Genomic DNA, 18741 nt, shown 5'->3' on the forward strand with positions numbered 1-18741 from the left:
AAAATTTTTAGCCCTTTAAACAAAAAAAAAAAAAAAAAAAAAAAGAGAGAGAGAGAAAGAGAGAGAGATTTTAAAACTCTACTATTTCATTGAAAATTGTCTATTTTTGGATGTTACCTATTTTTAGGTCTTTGAAAGTTCCCTTCTTAGACTACATTTATGGGTTTATCTGCATACAGAGTAGAGATTTCCTAGACTGTTTTCTAACTTCATTTATAAACATTTCAACTACACATTTCTTGCCAGAAAGGTGTGGAAATGACAGGTTTACATTTTTAGCACCCTTTTCCCCTAAGCAATAAGGGAACAGAAACCACAGCAGGGATGAATTCCACCAGCAACAGAAACTGAAGTTCTCCAAGGCAGACACTACAGAGGTAGTCTGCCAAGACCTCTTTCATTGTGAAATAACTTCAATCTCTTTCAAGAAGTGTAATCTATCAAGACATATGGAAGAATAGAAGGCAATTTTAAATAGGTTTAATAGACAGTTGCCTAATTTATTTTTTTTTAATTGAAAGACACAAATAATCTTTTCAAAAGGTTGATGTGGATGGAAGAAGGTAGCCAGAGAAGAATTGAAGTCCTGGAGTAAAAATGCAATATACCTCATAGCCTTAGAGAAGAGTGTATATACATGTATTTGTTGCATGACATTTAAAAGCACCTGAGATCAATCTCAAACTCTGCTTTATGGAAATTTTTGATTACTATTTTTTTCCAGAGCCAAAATTTCACTATCTGCATGTATAGCATGGGCAGTGAGTAAAATGAACACAAACACAAGGTTCATTAATAAAGTTAACAGGGGAATGTATACAACATTTTTTTTTCCCCCTGTTACCTCATGGTATACGCAACTGCAATTTGAAGCAGTCAAATTACAGGCATGAGCCTATAGAGTCTGTAGAAATTCAAACTGCTTAAATGTAACAATAGTTTTTCCATGTTACATATGTTCTAAAGGCATCATTTGTTTTCTGAGCTACATTGATATCCTGATGACAAACATCGAGGCCACTTCATTTTCCCCTCACTGGGCGCCACATTAGCCTGCTTTACCACCAACTTTTGAAAAATTACTGTCAAGAAACAACAGTAACTGAGATATTACTGCTATTTTCTATTTCTTCATTACGCAAATACTTTGAAAATTGAAAATACTGTATGCGAGCTAAAAATAAAGGGACTTGGTGATCAAAACCGTGCTTTGTAAGATAGGCTGATGATGATCTAATGTAAATATTGATTTAAAACAGGAGGCAATGTTTTCCTTGTATCTAGACACATCACTACTGTATCAGTTAGGAGCAGCCAATCCTTCCTATATATGCCTGTACAGCATGTTTTCTTCAACATAAGAGATATATGCTGTATTCTTATTGACTTCTTAACAGCTGTAGTAACATCCATTACACTTGTGAGATGAGCTCCTTGCACAGGCTAAGTACAGGTAATGCCAACTTGTTATTGCAGGCAAAATGTAATTGAACACAGCCTTTTTTAAGGTTCTTAAACAGTCATACATGCAGTCTTCTAAGCATAACAAGCATAAGGGCAATGTTTATCCATAAACACCATTTTATGGGATGGCTTCAAACAATAACAACAGCTACTTTGTAAAGCTTCTGTAAATTACTAAAACTCCAGAAAGAGAATTATGCTACACTAAACCATCCCCCCAAAATAATCAACCATCATCAAATGCATGTTTGAAACTGATGAAGTACCACCTCAAAATAATAAAACAATGCTAACACCAGTCTACAAAGAGCAATGAGCTCTCAGTCGCGACTGAATCAATGCTACTGCTTTGCCTCAGCTATTGCTTCTACCCATACTACAGAGAGACTTTCTCCTTTTTATTACAATTATTGAAAGAACTCTTACCTCTCCATCTCGTATTCTTTCATACCTGCTTTTACTGCCTTCATTACCTGTAAGATACATATTAACATGGGACATTCATAGCAGAAGGGAATCTCGTATTTATAAATTTATGACTTATGACCGAGTATCTCCAGAGGAACCTATATTACAAAAATATCATCTGTACTTCATTTAAATTTACATCAGTAGATGCATTTTAAAACTACATTAGAAATCAAACTCACTTTAATCTTTATAAATGCCTACAGTCTCCAGCAATAAAGCCAGTTTAATTGCCAAACTACTATATCCTAGTGAAGTGCAGCTCATCAAAATACCAATGCTTAATTCTGAAAGCTCTGGTGAACTTGGCAGCAAGTCCTTTTGGTTTACTTTTATGAAACACTAGCAAAACAAAACTGTGAACTGGAATATACTACAATGGTAGATTGTCTTTCATATATCACAGTCTGAATCAACAGAAAACTACTGGAGTTAACACTGGTTTACAACCCATAAGTCTTATTTTTGTTCTCAGATTTGCTGAGAATGTACACCAGGTTTATTCCTTTGCCTGTTTGTGTATTACAAAAGTTCTAGGCAGCTGCTTTATAGAGGAAATTCTCTCAGATGCGATAACATTATTCCAGGATGATGAAAGACCAAGGAGAATGAATGGAAATGACTATCCCTAGACTTTTCAATTTTACAATATTCACTTTAAAATATTTTTACACCTCACAGTTCAGAAATCTGAGAAGCAGAAGCAAAGACAACAGTTGAGTCAGTAAACTCATCAGCTACTTCTGCCTAAGCTCCCTCTGGTCATCGCTCAGAACTCATTGCATCTCTGCATACCTATATGGAGTACAGGATTGACACCCAAGTTAATCTTGTCATCAATATCAGTAGAGCAGTATGACTCCACTGGTACAGTGCTAGGTCCAACCTGAGTAGCCTTGCTGAAAGCCTGGATTTGCCTTTGCCACACTGCTATGTCAACAGAACAGCACTGTGAAGCACCGTACTGGGGGACATACCCATCTCTGAGGAGCAACCTAAGGAATCTTTGGACTATTCTCCACTGTGCGTGGAAAGACTCCTTCAGTTTGTAAGGAACTGGAGAGAATAACCTGCTAGTTAAACTTTTCCGAGCTGCACATGCTGACATGGGCCAGCAGAATAGTCTTCATCTCTTCTTTCTCCATCACTATACAGGTATTTGTGCATACAGGACAGATAGATTGCAAGCAGGTCACCTTCTGCTGAGGCTCCAGCTCTTACCCAAAACCACACTTCATTTTTCACACATCACAAATGCACCAGTGAGTTCAAGGACAATGCAAGGTATATTACTGGGCTGTAATAGGAGGGATATTATCCCCTTATTTCTATCCAGCCTTTCCATTATTTTATTACTAAGCAATTCAGCGTCGCTGGGAACATTTTCTGAGTACCAATGCTACACTAAGAGCAAAAATTATTAACAGTAAAGGATCCATTACCTCTTTATGAGCTTCACTGGAGATTTTATTGGTGTAGCGCAGAACTTCCAACTCCATGTCTGTCTTAATCACACGACTTAAAGAAAAGTAGAACAGATATCAGGTTAGGTTGCAAATTCACAGCTTAAGAATATGAAATAAAAAAACCCTGAAAATAATATGCATCACCTATGGTAAAATTAGATCAAGTACACCTCACGAGCAAAGAGCTATTACAGTATTCATGACAGCAAAGTTTTGTTGGCACTGATTCACCATTAGCTAAACAATCTCACAAAGGGAAGTCACAAGCATTTCAAACATCAGCCTGCATTATTTTAATACTAATAAACAAGTGGTCCAACCAACATTTTTTCAACTCATTCTACAATACATTAGGAACAAAAGAAACGTGTTTCTGCATTTGTCATGGCTCAAACACTACTTCAAACAGAACATTTCTACAAGCATACTTCATTTACTTTTTAAACACAATTTGAAACTAGTTTACATAAGGAAATTCCCAGAGCTCCAGAATTTCTATTCAGCACAATCCCAACTCCCACCTATTTGCAATACCTCAAAAGGTGGGCGCAGGGAGGGGTATGTGAAGAAATGCTATTTCTGTTTGATATTAAAAAACCCAAAACATGAAATTCAGAAACAGCAGCAGCAGCAATTATAGCCATAATGTCCACTCTCTTTGACATGCTTCTGAAGGAAAAAAAAAAAAAAAAAGACAAACCAACCCCCCGAAAACCCCATCCTGCTCTTCATGCCTTAAGAGATACTGTATTTGTGTCTATTTATGAGCCTTGATACTCTGTTCTGAACTCATCTCAAAAATTTACCATTAAACTCTTATCTACTTACACTACTTTCTACCATGTATTTCAAATAAAAGCAGCTATTTAGTGTGACATGAACAGGGAAGCAGAGATATTTCCATACCTTCTATTAAAAATTACCCACTCCTTCCACTGCTACACATACTGATTTCCTAATATTTCTCATGCTCATCTCAAAGGCAGCCGTGAAGTACATACATACTGTTTACAAAGAACAAAACTACATCTACTGAATTGCATGAAAATATTTAAACTGTGTTTTCCAGCTCCACTCCAGAGCTTGCAGCAGTTACAAAGTACCATAACTGTTATATTTTGAAACTGCCACCAAGACACCCCTTTTTTATTATAACACGCTCCTACTCACACTGCTGTAGAAAACTATTTACTGTATATCTGCTCCAGTAGTTTGTTTTAATGACTCCAGAAACAGGTTTCTCAGCCATCAGTGCCTCTGATGTGTGATAAGAGCATTTGCCACAGACAGCGATTGCATCGCTATGTGGCACAGGCACTCCCCTTCAAACACAACTTTTCTGGCAAGAGTAAAGGTACCTTTGTAAAAGCGCTGATATCAACCAAAACATTCTTACAGAAACACAGTAGAGGGGAAAGTATTGACATTCTTAGCCAATTGGAATATGACACAAAATAACCATTATGCACATTGAGAATGAAAAGTACAAGGTTTTGGCTGGCATAGAGTTAATTTTCTTTCTAGTAACTGGCATAGTGTTATGTCTTGGGATTCAGCAAGAAGGCTGGAGGGGCACAAGAAGTTGGGAGGGGACACAGCCAGGGCAGCTGACCCAAACAGCCCAAAGGGGTATTCCATACCATGTGATGTCATGCCCAGTATATAAACTGGGGGGAGTTGGCCTCGGGGGGGATCGCTGCTCAGGAACTAACTGGGCATCGGTTGGCGGGTGGTGAGCAATTGCATTGTGCATCATTTGTTTTGTATATTCCAATCCTTTTATTATTATTGCCATTTTTTTTTATTGCTATCATTATTAGTTTCTTCCTTTCTGTTCTATTAAACTGTTCTTATCTCAGCCCACGAGTTTTACCTTTTCCTTCCAATTCTCTCCCCCATCCCACTGGGTGGGGGGAAGTGAGTGAGCAGCTGCATGGTGCTTAGTTGCTGGCTGGGGTTAAACTATGACAGGGGAATGGATTGACATTCTTAGTCAATTAGAATACAACACAAAATAATCATTATGCACATTGAGAATGAGAAGCACAAGGTTTTAAAATGCATGCCGAGGTGAAAAAATTACACTGGGATGGTATAATCTGCTCACCATGGGTGAAGAAACAAACTTCTGCTTCTGCCTTTCAGCCAAGACATAAAGAACAGTAGCTCAAATATATTCATGTTAGAATGAGGTACCAAAGGCTTATAGATTTTTTTTTTTTCTTTTTTTTTTAATCCTGTTCTTTGGAAGACTGCATGTGCTAGCAGGATAATTTAATACTTGCTTGATGTGCCTTTATATTACTTTCAATATACAGTACATATCACTGATCTGCAAGTGCCTAAAATATAGGTTGTTTCATAATTCAGTCGTCTAATCTCTTTATTGGGATCTGCTAGTAATACAAGTTAGTAACTGCTCAACGGCAAGTGCAAACAGTATTAGAACCTATTTTACTTGACGAGGTCATAAGGCTTCAGAGTCAAGGTATTTATTTTAGATCATAACTTCTCAGGTATCTTTTTGCATATACAAATTCATGCTCAGCCTCAGACAGACTTTTTATGCAATGCATCACCTTCATTTACACAAGGTCAAGCACCAAAACATTTAATGGAAAATGTTTACTCATTCTGAGACCAACAAAACCCACTACGCAACCGTTAGTAGGAAAGAGAGGAAAGATGTACAATTGTGCGGGGAAGATGATCAACTTCACCCTCCACTAGATACTAGATTCATTAGGCTCCTGTGTTGTCTGAAGTGGTACTGTTGATGGAGTTCCCACCAGCATATTTGGGTAGCAGAAGGGCATGTATTTCACCACCTTCTCACTGTTTTGATGGCATAAAAAGCAACACTCTCCTAAAACAGGTTTAAAGCATTGCTAGTCAAGCACTGTGGTTCGCACTGTAAGGCAATCTTGTGGGTGATGAGTGGTCCACAGTTCTCATGATGTTTTCCCCCCACTTCCAAGATAGCGCTAGGAGGAAAGTCCCACCTTTGTTCACAAACATGAACTTCAATTTTCTATTAAAGACAGCTCTTGGACCAGTTACACACTCTGCATACATTCATTAATATTTTAATGGGAACAAATCATTTCCAGGCTCCAGCTAATGCAATTGCAAAAATGTACAGATTCAGCATGTAATGCAGTTCTCAGATTAACAGGCAAGCCACTCAATGCAATCAAGTTAAAATAGAAGCACAAGTCTCCTACTGTCTTTGACCTATAACTTTTAATTCTTTTTTTCCCCCTCCATTTTACCAGTGTAAAAACATTTCTTCTTCCTCACTCTCCTCTTTTACATGTATTTTGTGCTTTTATTTGCACTTGCCACATGAGCAGGTGGTCCTTTCATGTATGTCAGTCATCCAACAGAAGAGAGAAGCTTTAAATACAAATATCATTTCAGTCCTGAAATTAAGTTTGGGCATTTGAAGTGGCTGGATACCAAATTTCATGCACAACCTGTTTTCCATTAATCAAGTGGTCAAGCGCATACAGAATTTGAGGCAATTATGAGGCTGAAACTTGCATGACTCAACTACATTTTCCTAGACCAGTGCTTTCCTGCAAGATACACAAGTGTTTGCCTCTCTATGTGCATTCACCATTCCTGATCATACCGCCAGTAGTTTTTGTTCCCAATTATCAACTCCGTGTTTATCAGCTGTCTTGTTTTATGGTTTTTAGTACCTGCATGCAACCTTAAAGGCTGCTTTCTTACATGTGTGGAAAACGTCTGGGTACATCCACTTCTTGTCCTCCTGGAAACATTATGTTTACAGACCACCTAGTAAGTATAGATGCTGCCCATGTAGACAGACTCCACAGTCCTGCCTTGTCTTCACTCTTTTTCACCTCTGCTGTTACATTTCCACATTTTATTTATAGAAATTTCTCTACCATAGTCAATATACTTATGCTCTTCTGCAAGCTTTTGCATAAGAACTTGCTAACTGATTTAGCATCAAAGCCAGTAAACATAGTAATGCACATATGCAAAGAAGCATTACAGTACAATTCTGAAAGTTGCACGAACACCAAACACGGGAGCTCATCTTGAAACAGTTCAAAAAGATGTTCAGAGGTTTACAACATAAATAAAAAAAACTCTGAAAAAAACAAAAAGCATACGCCCAGCTTTTAAGACATTAACATACAGATCACTTTCCCCAAAGAAACAGTTATAGCTTTCCAAAGTAGTGCAAAATACAAATATATGAAGTCTTCCACACATAACTATCAAATCCCATTTTCATAGAATCATAGAATCATTTAGCTTAGAAAAGACCTTCAAGATCATTGACTCCTACCATCAACCATGCCCACTAAACCATGAAGTGTCTTGTCTACGTGCTTTTTGAATATCTCCAGGGATGGTGACTCAACCACTTCCCTGGGCAGCCTGTTCCAGTGCTTGACAACCCTTTCAGTAAAGAAATTTTTCCTAATATCTAACCTAAATCTCCCTTGCCTCAACTTGAGGCCATTTCCTCTCGTCCTATCTCCAGCCACCTGACAGAAGAGACCAGCACCCACCTCACTACAACCCCCTTCAGGTAGTTGTAGAGAGCCATAAGGTCTCCCCTCAGCCTCCTTTTCTCCAGGCTAAACAACCCCAGTTCCCTCAGCCGCTCCTCATAAGACTTGTGCTCCAGGCCCCTCACCAGCTTGGTTGCCCTTCTCTGGACACACTCCAGCACCTCAATGTCTTTCTTGTAGTGAGGGGCCCAAAACTGAACACAGTACTCGAGGTGCGGCCTCACCAGTGCCCCGTACAGGGGAACAACCACCTCCCTGCTCCTGCTGGCCACACTATTTCTGATACAGGCCAGGATGCTGTTGGCCTTCTTGGCCACCTGGGCACACTGCTGGCTCATATTCAGCCGGCTGTCGACCAGCACGCCCAGGTCCTTTTCCACTGGGCAGCTTTCCAGCCACCCTTCCCCAAACCTGTAGCACTGCATGGGGTTGTTGTGACCTAGGTGCAGGCCCCGGCACTTGGCCTTGTTGAACCTCATACAACTGGCCTTGGCCCATCAATCCAGCCTGTCCCGATCCCTCTGTAGAGCCTCCCTACCCTCAAGCAGATCGACCCTGCCTCTCAACTTGGTGTTGTCTGCAAACTTACTGAGGGTGCACTCGATCCCCTTGTCCAGATCATTGATAAAGATATTAAACAGAACTGGCCCCAATACTGAGCCCTGGGGAACACCACTTGTGACTGGCCACCAACTGGATTTAACTCCATTCACCACAACCCTTCGGGCTCGTCCATCCAGCCAGTGGATTTTCATCAAGGTTACAGGAAAATACAGCATATACAGGCACAAAACAAGCCGTACATTGCTAAATGTTTATCTTCTAGTACCACCACGATTATGGTAGATAGACATTGGTACACTAAAGTAACAAAAGGCCATTTTGCTAAGTGCTACCATAGAAAAATTTCCTTCTGATTACTAGGGAGAAAATTTGGACAAGTCTGGAGTTCATCTGCTGTTAAATGACATTTTCTTTTCAAAACAGTGAAATTAATACTTAGGGTATGCATTCAGTATCAAATTTGAAATGGGAGCCCTGTCATTTTAAATGAAGTGTTTAAAAGTGTTTGGAAAAACATTCACTCAATGGAAAAAAAAAAAGTGAAAATACGCTCCGCAAACTGCTGAAATCCAGTCTAAGGTCAAATTCTTTTATGTTTTATCCTTAAGTTTCATAGCAAGTCAGAAAATGTTGAGATCTTGAAAAAGGATGAGTAAGCAAGGGAAGCAACAGATCCTTAATCACAAATGCTTTGCCCCTTGTCAGTATTGAACCATTTTCTCTGCATTTTATTAGAAGACTGTATAATACTAGAGTTGCCTTTTGTAACTCACAGTTCTCCCTGGCTGGTTCAGGAAGCTCAGCCATTTCACCTCTTGCTGGCAGTTTTGACAGCATGGTATAGATTGGAGTTTTTCTGACAAGTATCATGTAAAACAGAGTAGTTCAGAGCTTGCTGAATTTGAAATGATATGCATCCATGCAAGCATTTGATTCAAATGAAGCAGTTTCCTACCCTAGAATATAATAATAAAAAAAATTCATCTTCCTAAAGGAAAAATACTCTTAATTCTAAAAACATTATTGCTTTCCAAAGAAAGTTTCTTGGGCAATTACTTGACTTTCCAAGGAAATTTCTACTTTAGGAAGTTTTAATACACATAGACCGTCATTCACATATTGATTTCACCAGACACTTAAATCCTAACAATGGTCTTTAACATACTTCTGACTTAAAATGAAAGCCACCAAAGTCGATAAAACCTTTTAAAACACTTTTGAATGCAAATCTGAACTTTGGCTTCACTTAGAATTCCCTTTCCTTGAAAGCCAGATGGAGGGAAGGTGCATACCAAGCATCTCTGCCCCTTAAGATCGCAGGGAGGACAAAATCAGAATTCCAGGCTGGCAGTCACAATTCACAGAAGAGATTCTCTCTACACCAAAATGAACAGCTCCAAGTGCTGCCTTTCTACTACCTCAATGCTCCATCTATCTCAGTACAACCTCAGGGCATGGACCTCATGTTTGTCCACCCCTGAGCTTCCTGAAGATTTAACCTCCCATTAACCCAAACCACAGAGGAGAAAAGCTTATCAGGTGACACCTTGGTAAGGTGGATGGAACCAGAATGAAAGCTAACTTGGGAACAAGCTTGTAGCCCTAATCCAAAGCCTTCTGCAGCTAAAATTGTCATCTCTCTCTCCCTGTAGTGCTGCTGTATCTACAGATCAAAGCTTGGAAGTTAGACCAGGCCCTCTTCAGGTCCCCTTTCTTGCCCCTTGTCTTTCTCTGCTAACAAGAGTACAAAAAGGCAGGCAAACAAGAGGAGCACAAAAATGACACTGTCAGGTTAAAGATGTAGCTCCCTCCTCCGCTCCTCCAACAGCTTGTCAGGTCACTCGGAGAATCCTCCTCTGGCTGCTGGGCACATGATAATGAAGTATCAGAGGCTGAAAGTTCCCAATGTCTTAAACAATAAAAAAGCCCCATGCCCTACACCAAACCAACCAACTAGAACTCAGGAGCAGCCGCCTCTACAGGAAAATAAGACTTTATGAAGAACTTCTAACTTGACTTATCCTTTCTATTATTTTTGTGAGCAATGTAGCACAGCATCAGGTGTCTCAGAGCATGTGTAAACTTTTCTATATCTTCCCTATCGGTATCTGTAATGACAGGAGCTTGACTAATTCAACACTAATGATATTTCAAGAAACCCCAGGTTTTACTGAACTCCTCCTTTACCTAATCGTGTTTAATTTGTGCATCTGAAAAGGACATCCCAACATATCAATGTCCGAGCTTGTGTTCTGTCTACATTACTCAGGACTTTGCACCTCAAAGGCTGCACCAACTCTTAAATTCAGAAATCAATTCTCCAAGATAACTTACTTGTTTTAGAAAAGGAAGGGTCCAAATTCTAGAAGGACAGAATTTAAAGGCAAGATTTAAAAATTGGTACCCTGAGCTTTTTGTGTTACAAAGCACTCGCTTCCCCCCCCCACGCTCATCAGCAGGATTTGCAAGCAATGAGTCCCACTGCTACACATCTCCAGGTCCATCCATGACTCAGTGATGCAACAATGTCTAAGTAAAGTTGCCCTGCTTCCCAATTTCCTTTACAACTTTTTTATGTCGTGCCAAGCAATGAAAAAATGGCTATAACAACAGAAACGTGACCTATTAAAACTTTTACGTGTTCTGAAATCGCATTGATGTTCAGAAAACAACTCCACAGTTTTCAAGCCAGCAATTAGATGTAGATGAAGACAGTAGAAGATTGTTCTCAGCATATGTGCCAATAAGAAACATTAAAAATAATAATATATAGTAGCATATAATACAATAAGCTACAACAGTTCTAGTCAGAGTGTACACTTCCCTGCTTGTATTTTAAGATTTTAAGCTTATCTGTCTTAAGTAAGGATTTGCTTCCTCATTTCTAGATTAATACACTGAAAAAGCTTAGATAAAACCTAATTCATTAGCAAAAATCCACTATGTCGTTTCTTCAGTTAATTTCCTAAGTGGAAAACTAGAAAGCCCTAGTTATGGAGCAATCCTGAGGACAAAGTCAGCAATGCTGACCAAAAGAGGAAAACGGGTAAAATACAGTAGCTTTACAAGCTACTAATACACTTAGTCACACTCTAATTTTGTCTATTCTGGATATGCTACAGCAGACTTCCCCTAGAATTACCAAGTATAGTTACATGAATAATAATTCAACAAAATTACTGCTGTTAAAATAAATCCTAGAAAAGTAATAACACCTTATTAAATATTACCTGTTCAGACACAGTTTTCATCTACCTTTGATTTTCATTGTAGAATATGAATTATCCTCAGTTCTTTTCCTATTCATACAAATTCACATTTACACAAATGTGACTTAACTCCTAACACATTCTATAAAAATATATATCCAGACACAATGCTTAAGAAATGTCACATAAATTCTTCACTTTTCAATGCTGTTACCTAGCCCTGTTTTTACTTTTGTACATTATTTCCACCCCATAACGTGAAATCAGCTTAAAATTAAAACTCATATAGTAAAGTAGGAGACTTCTGCTGAGCAAATCTCTCTGAAGCAATGGTACAGAATATAAGCACATTCAGTGTACTCAAGGAGAAAGATTTTATGCTACTCACCATTCTGCAATTTCAGGATGAAGGATTTTGTTGTTCACATTAAATCTACAAAAAACCAAAAAACACATATATTGAAAATCAGCCAGATACACAACAGCAGAGACTTTTTTTTTTTTAAACTGTGTCTTCTCTGAGGATGTGAAAGCTTGTGAAAGCAAATATTGTATTATTAGAATTCAGTATAGATCAGTATAGATCCCAGTGAGGAGAATGCACACACTCATCTTCACTGTGCAAGTATTTTACTTTGAAATACATGAGACTAAACCAGATATGTAATTTTAAGAATGTGCAGAAACCAGAGTAATAGTATGTGCAAGACATTTATTAAACTTCTTTTGACAAAGATAAAATGTTATCAGTTCACTGGTATGAGCGTGGGTTGGACCAGATCGACCTCCAGAGGTCCCTTCCAAATTGTTCTGTGATTTTAACTTTGCTCCTCAAACACCCTTCAATGAAATTAAACACAGCAAATTGCTAATTTCATCCCTTGTTTTATGCCTTCCCATTTTTGTGTGCACAGAATGTGGCATGTGATAAACAAGCTTGCTTTGAGGACTGTGAAAAGGAAAACAACCTCTCCTTGTCTTTTCTGATCTACAGAAGAGGCAAAGCAAAAGCCTCCATCTCACCTTGGCCTCAAACACTTAGCTATTTTTCTGTTTATTTTCTACATTAACAATTTATGTATTCTTGGAACTATTTTGAGGCTCTCTAAACAATAACATTACAGTGGCCAATAGAGTAAGAAGCTGAGTAATTAAGTGGAACACAAATGGATTTTCAAGCATTGTTCAAGGGGTTTTTTGCTTACAATTTAAATGCCTAAGGAGTATTTTGCATCAAAGATATTTCGTCTGACTCAGGACTGTTGGCTCTTCAGTTAGGGCATTTAAGAGAATTAAAATGCTCCAAGGCTCCCAACAGATCTTCAGAAGAATGTTATAAGGCAACAAGTCATTTTCCCACATTTTTGAAGGAAAAATTAAATCTATTTCAGGTTATTAACCATTCTTGATACCTCAGAAGGGACCGACTAAAGCACAAATCCAATTAAAAAAAATTATTTAGAAGTCACTTCTAATTGTACCAGGGTCTTCCTGCATCCTCAGATAGCAGGAAAAAAACCCCTATGTTTCTCTTTTTCAAAAACATATGCTCACAAACTTATAAAATCCTAACAAGGTGAAGGTTAATAGCTTTGTGTTCCTACTCCAAGATAGAAAACAACGACTTATCACAACATTCAACAAGGACAAGCTGTATGGTATTCAGTATTTTGGGTATTAATTAGAAACCACTGGAAAAGCAGCACAATACAAAAAGCCACAAGTCTCACGACAATGCATCATTATAGAATAAAGTTGGTCACTTGGAAACAAGCAAGTCTCATAAAATCAGATAAAAAGGGCACTTTTTCAATTTAATCACCACCATCCCAACAACTATAACCTAGGTACTCCAATGCAGAAATAATTCTGGAATGCAAGAGCCAGTTAAACACAAATTTATACAGAGTATATGAATGATATAGTAAAATCAATCTATAAAAATTCTAAAAAAAACAAAAGCCTGAGCTCCCTGTTTGGCTAGAAAGCATACCAACTGACACCACCACAGAAAACCAACACAAAGAAGAATTAAGCTGCAGCTGCAACAACAGACACAAGGACTTTCAATAATTGTCATCAGTGTATCAGACAGAAAACAGATCAACGAAGGCAAGCGTAAGGAGACACTGCAGCACCGCAGAAAGCTCCAACACCAGCTCTATGCAAATAAGACAAGTATAAACTATGGTTATTATGAAGTAACAAAAGAAAATAAAGGTCAGGGAAGGGAGGTATAGAAGGCAGCTGACTTAGACTCTGAAAACTCACATCTCTTCTCTCAAGAGCCTGTCATGCTCACTTTAACCACAAGCACAAACGGGTGAAACCAAAAGCAAATCAAATGAGCCAAACATGAACTTCACAAGAGAAGGTTGTTTCTCATCTGCACATTAAAAAAAATGGAGGGGGGGGCGAGAAATTGTACACTTACAATAGCTCAAATAATGCTCTTTTAGAAAAGCAATTTCAGCCAAGAGGTGTACCATCTCTTGTCGCAGTCCCTAGATTTTACCTTTCCTGGCCCTAAAGGTTCTTCTTGAACAGTCTGTGCTGCCGTAAATGCAAGTTTTACTTACTGGCTGAGGCCACCCACTATGTGGCAGCTCCTTAAAACTCCAGCTGTTGTCAATTGGGTAAGCTAATTAAAAACACAGAAAAGCAGTAGGATTGAAACACGAGGGTGCTGGGGGCGGGTGGAGAAGAGGCAGATCATCAGCTGAACAGCAGTTTTATCTCTCACCTGAAAGAGACTTTCTGATATAATGTCAAGTAAAAAACCAAGATCTTAGACCTATGGGACACAGCATCAATTCAGATTTGGAAGAGAATCTGATCTACTGTACATAGCTTTTTCAACGAAGCCAATGATTAAGGATTGAACTGTCTCAATTCCACTTAGCTCATGATAGCTGTAGGTCCTGTGCAAGTGGCTGCAGGGCCATCTGTTTGCAATTGCTAGACTTCTAAAGCTAATGACTCAAATTACACTTCACTTTAGTTACCAACAAGGTAGCTAAACAAACCACATCTTAAAAGTTACTGGTTAAATAGCAAGCTCAAGGGGAAGAGCTTGTCATCACCAACAGAAGTACACAAATGGTGTTTAATTCATGTAATTTGTGCACACAGTCCTACATAAAATCACCCTACCTTGTCCTCCCAGCAAAGTTTTGATCCTGCTAGACAATAAACAACTTATTCTTAAAAAAAATGTACTGCCCTAACATTAAGAAGCTCATGTAGATCAAGCCAATTCTACATTTTCCTGCAATCTGCAAATTGACAATACTTAGATGATGAGATATATGGTCTTGAGGAACAAATTGACATTTTGCTACGGTTGCAATCTGAAACATATTAATGCAACCATTTAATCAACATAGAACTAAGAAATACTACACTGAAAGGCATGTCCAAATTGATTTCATACTCAGTTGTCCTTTAAGATGCGAGACAATTTCATTAGTTCAAAAAAAAAAAAACAAACTAGAAATCTACACCTCCTGTATAATAACACTGTATAATGAGACCCTTTTTTGTCAGTTTAACAAATACACTTTGTGTATATATTGTGATAAAAATCCAAAACATATTCATACACAATGTTAGAATTTTCTACAGTTCTTCAACATGGAGAGCCTTTCTCCTAACGATTGACTTCACTACACAATAGGGAAGAGGCCATTTAGATGGTCTTCACTGTCATACCCAACAAGTGCAGTTCTGAGAGAAAGGAATTCACCAAAAAACTTCATAACATTAGGTACAATTGCTTAAACGGTCCATCATTTACATCAATCGATTCTGAGGATGGAAACCTCCCAACACAGCGAGCAAAGATTTGGTTCCGCAGTGTTTTAAAGTATATGGCACATTACTGTTTATCCATACAGGTTCAAAATCCATTTTCTGTATGGTGAGTCACATCACCTCAAAGCATTTTTACCAGTGCTACATAACCACCACATGATTAGATTTAAAAAATTCCTGCAAATTTTCCAGTCTGAAAAATGGGTCAATGAATTAGGGAAAAAAATATTAAACTAGCCTTTATTAGCAAACAGAAATACATATTTCTAGAAAACAATGCATTAGAACTACTTTAGATATCTGCCTTCTACGCTTAAGCCATCTGAAGCAAGTGAGAGCAAGTCACTTCTGTAGGATTCGTAACAGCTATAAACAAAGCCGACCTGAGTTACCAGCAGCAACATTAGTAAATGGTCCAAGTCTCCTGTCTTAAGTCCCTGCCCCAGAATGCTCCCTCCACTGAACCATGGTGCTACCCACCACTGAGCAGGGTGACTTCCCAAGTACTGCCATTCTCCATTTTTACAGATTGCAGCAACATACAAGCTTTTTTTAGTACAACATACTTTGCTACTTGAGAGAGCTATACATAAACTAATGGAAACCATGATATAATTCACTATTATGGGCTCTATTATCACCATAAAATCAAGTTTGATCATTGCTAGCAGGACAAAAATAACTTAGGGGTGATCTTCAGAGTGAGCATAGAAAAAACCCATGACCACAGTATTCATTTTGTCTCAAATGACTATTTATTACAGTGTAAAAATTTATCAAATAGTTAGGTAATTATGTTCCAGAACAAGTTCAAAAGGTTCAAAAAGTAAGACAGGGAAGCAACATCATTAGTGCAAGAAAAAAGCAGCTTCTGACAGGAACAGGATGAACAGCCTGCAAAGAGAGCAAGATTCACCTTTTTCAGGAAATGATACATTATTTCTATTATTATCCATCACAAAAAAAACCCCCTCAATACCCCCCCCAAAATACACCAGGGCACAGTCAGTCTAGGAGAAAAAAGACAAATGGGAGCAGGAGGAACACAAAATGGCTCCAGCAAGGAAATACATCTTGGTCAGGTAGCCAGAAAATGGAAACATACAAGAACCCAGGAATAAAATACAGCATCATAGCTAGGGCAGAGCCTGGCCCAGTAGAGGACAGAGCGAGCCAACAAGGCGCAGTCGCAGGCAGACAGGAGGGAGCACACTTTGAAGGTACACATTGCTTGGTATAAACTCCACGGTTTGAGTCCTCTCGGAAGAAATCAATACATCTGAAATATTTGTGTTTCTATAAAGGAAACATTTGATACAGGAGAGGTGGAGAAGCAGGAAAGCAGGAATGCTGAAATTTGTTTGGGTCTGTGTGGAAAACAAATGTAAAATGGGCTGATTTATATAAGCAGTTACAAAAATCTGAGAGGAGCAGAGTTAAAAAGGAAGCTCACCCCCTCCTCCACCCCCTCAATTAGCAGCGTTCACTCTCCACATGCCCACCGCTGGCACGCAGACCAAGCACGCGGTCACAAGAGACATGACAGCCCCGGAGAAGACCGAAGCAGGAGTCAGGGAGATCAAGGGAAGGCTGGAGTGACAAGTGGTTTGAGGGCACGGTATCTGTCAGAAGAGGGGAGTGGATCTTCAGCACATCCAACAACAAAATCAATGCGTGCTCTTCCATACTGGGAGCACAGGAGGGGAAGACACCAACCGGATCTGTCAAAGGCAGGAAAATTAACAACTTGGTGCCTAGGGGTGGAGAGGAATGAGCATATCCCAGATCTCAAAAGAAGTATCTGCTAAACAGCTGGAAATCGCCCCTAAAGAATGGAGAAGCACTCCTCCCAGAGCACACCGACAGCATGTTTACCACAAACCGGGAAGCCAGCGATAAAATAGCATTAATCCCTTTAAGTGTTGCAGGAGACATGCTATTAAAATCTCAAATCAAGTGCTAAATGGAGTGGCTTCCTAACTTAATGTTGACTAGTAACAGAATGTGTTACTAATTAGACTCCAGTTTTTAGTGAAATTCAGGGGGAAAAAAGGGCTTTTTGGTACTTCAAACAGACCTTTGTACATCATTCCCATAAAGAATTACTGCTGGAGTTAATAGCTTGTTTATATTTCATGTGGAGGTGTCTCAGATAAAACTGGAGGTATCGCTCCACATGGATTTTGGAGTCCACCTGTACCTGGAGAGCGTAAGATAACCGAGCACCTACTTGGTCAAAGCAACAGAACATCATACTGCTGTAACAGAAGAAAGGACACCAAATATTCATTAAAAACAGCTTGCCTGTATTCTGGAAGAGTTTATATTTAATTCACTGGGCAGCTAAAGATGTCTAAATGTCTGCCACCTCGGTCCTCCAAATCCCTGACAGAATCATTAAGTTTCCATTTAGGTTGTAGGGGGCAAACAAAGTAATTATGGAATCAGATTCCAGATTTCAGTTCACATGACAGAGAAAAGATGATCCCAACAGAAAGCATGCTCTCAGACTATACACATGAGTGCCCAGACTTGCTGCAAATTCTGTGCATTACGATCTTCATTGCAGAATTAATACACTGTCGACAGAGCTGGATGGAGAAAAATACAGTGGGGTGACTGGGAGTCAAGGATCATAAAAAAAAGGCCACCTACTCAACATCTAAGCATGAGTGCGTTTATTTTAATGGTCTATTTAATGGGGGGTGTAGGGGTGTGTGTTTCTTTTTTTGCCATACACTTGAGCTAAAATGGAAAATTATCTCATTTTAGGATATCATAACAGATTAAACAGTTGTATTTCATTTAAAATTGAGGTCATCATCCTCACATCCCAGAGCAGGCTGCGATATATTTTTATTTACTGCTTTTCCAAAATACTGCATGCAGGAAGACATTTTCACCCCACTAGAAGCCAAACTTCAAAAAAATACAACATCAAGGGACACTAAAAGATCACATGTAGGCAGAAGAGTGATCTTTTATTTTATACCTGTAATATGACATCTTTTCAGAAGACTGTGCATACCAGAATCCCTAATACCCACCTTAATACTGTACAAGGAAGTCAGTAAGAGAAAGAAGCTACTCTTAAAGATTAATTTTTCTGAAATCTGAAAACCAAATATTCCAATCCCAAAAGTGGAAATGGAGGTAAGAGGATGAGTCTGTTTGGTTTTAGATACTTAAAGCAAACACAGAGAA

General features: G+C 38.8%; 1 protein-coding gene across 1 annotated transcript in view; it reads right to left on the bottom strand.

Moving 5' to 3' along the window:
- Positions 1 to 18741, bottom strand: part of PEPD (peptidase D) — a 145576-nt gene that overhangs the window by 99505 nt on the left and 27330 nt on the right. Inside the window, exons 7-9 of the mRNA XM_010585121.1 lie at positions 12113 to 12157; positions 3375 to 3450; positions 1891 to 1937 (exon numbers count right to left, since the gene is read on the bottom strand). Coding sequence (XP_010583423.1) covers positions 1891 to 1937; positions 3375 to 3450; positions 12113 to 12157 — 168 coding nt within the window. The remainder of the gene's footprint in view (positions 1 to 1890; positions 1938 to 3374; positions 3451 to 12112; positions 12158 to 18741) is intronic.

The sequence above is a fragment of the Haliaeetus leucocephalus genome, unplaced genomic scaffold (genome assembly GCF_000737465.1).
Source record: "Haliaeetus leucocephalus isolate CR32 unplaced genomic scaffold, Haliaeetus_leucocephalus-4.0 Scaffold92, whole genome shotgun sequence".
In the NCBI taxonomy this organism is placed as follows: Eukaryota; Metazoa; Chordata; class Aves; order Accipitriformes; family Accipitridae; genus Haliaeetus; species Haliaeetus leucocephalus.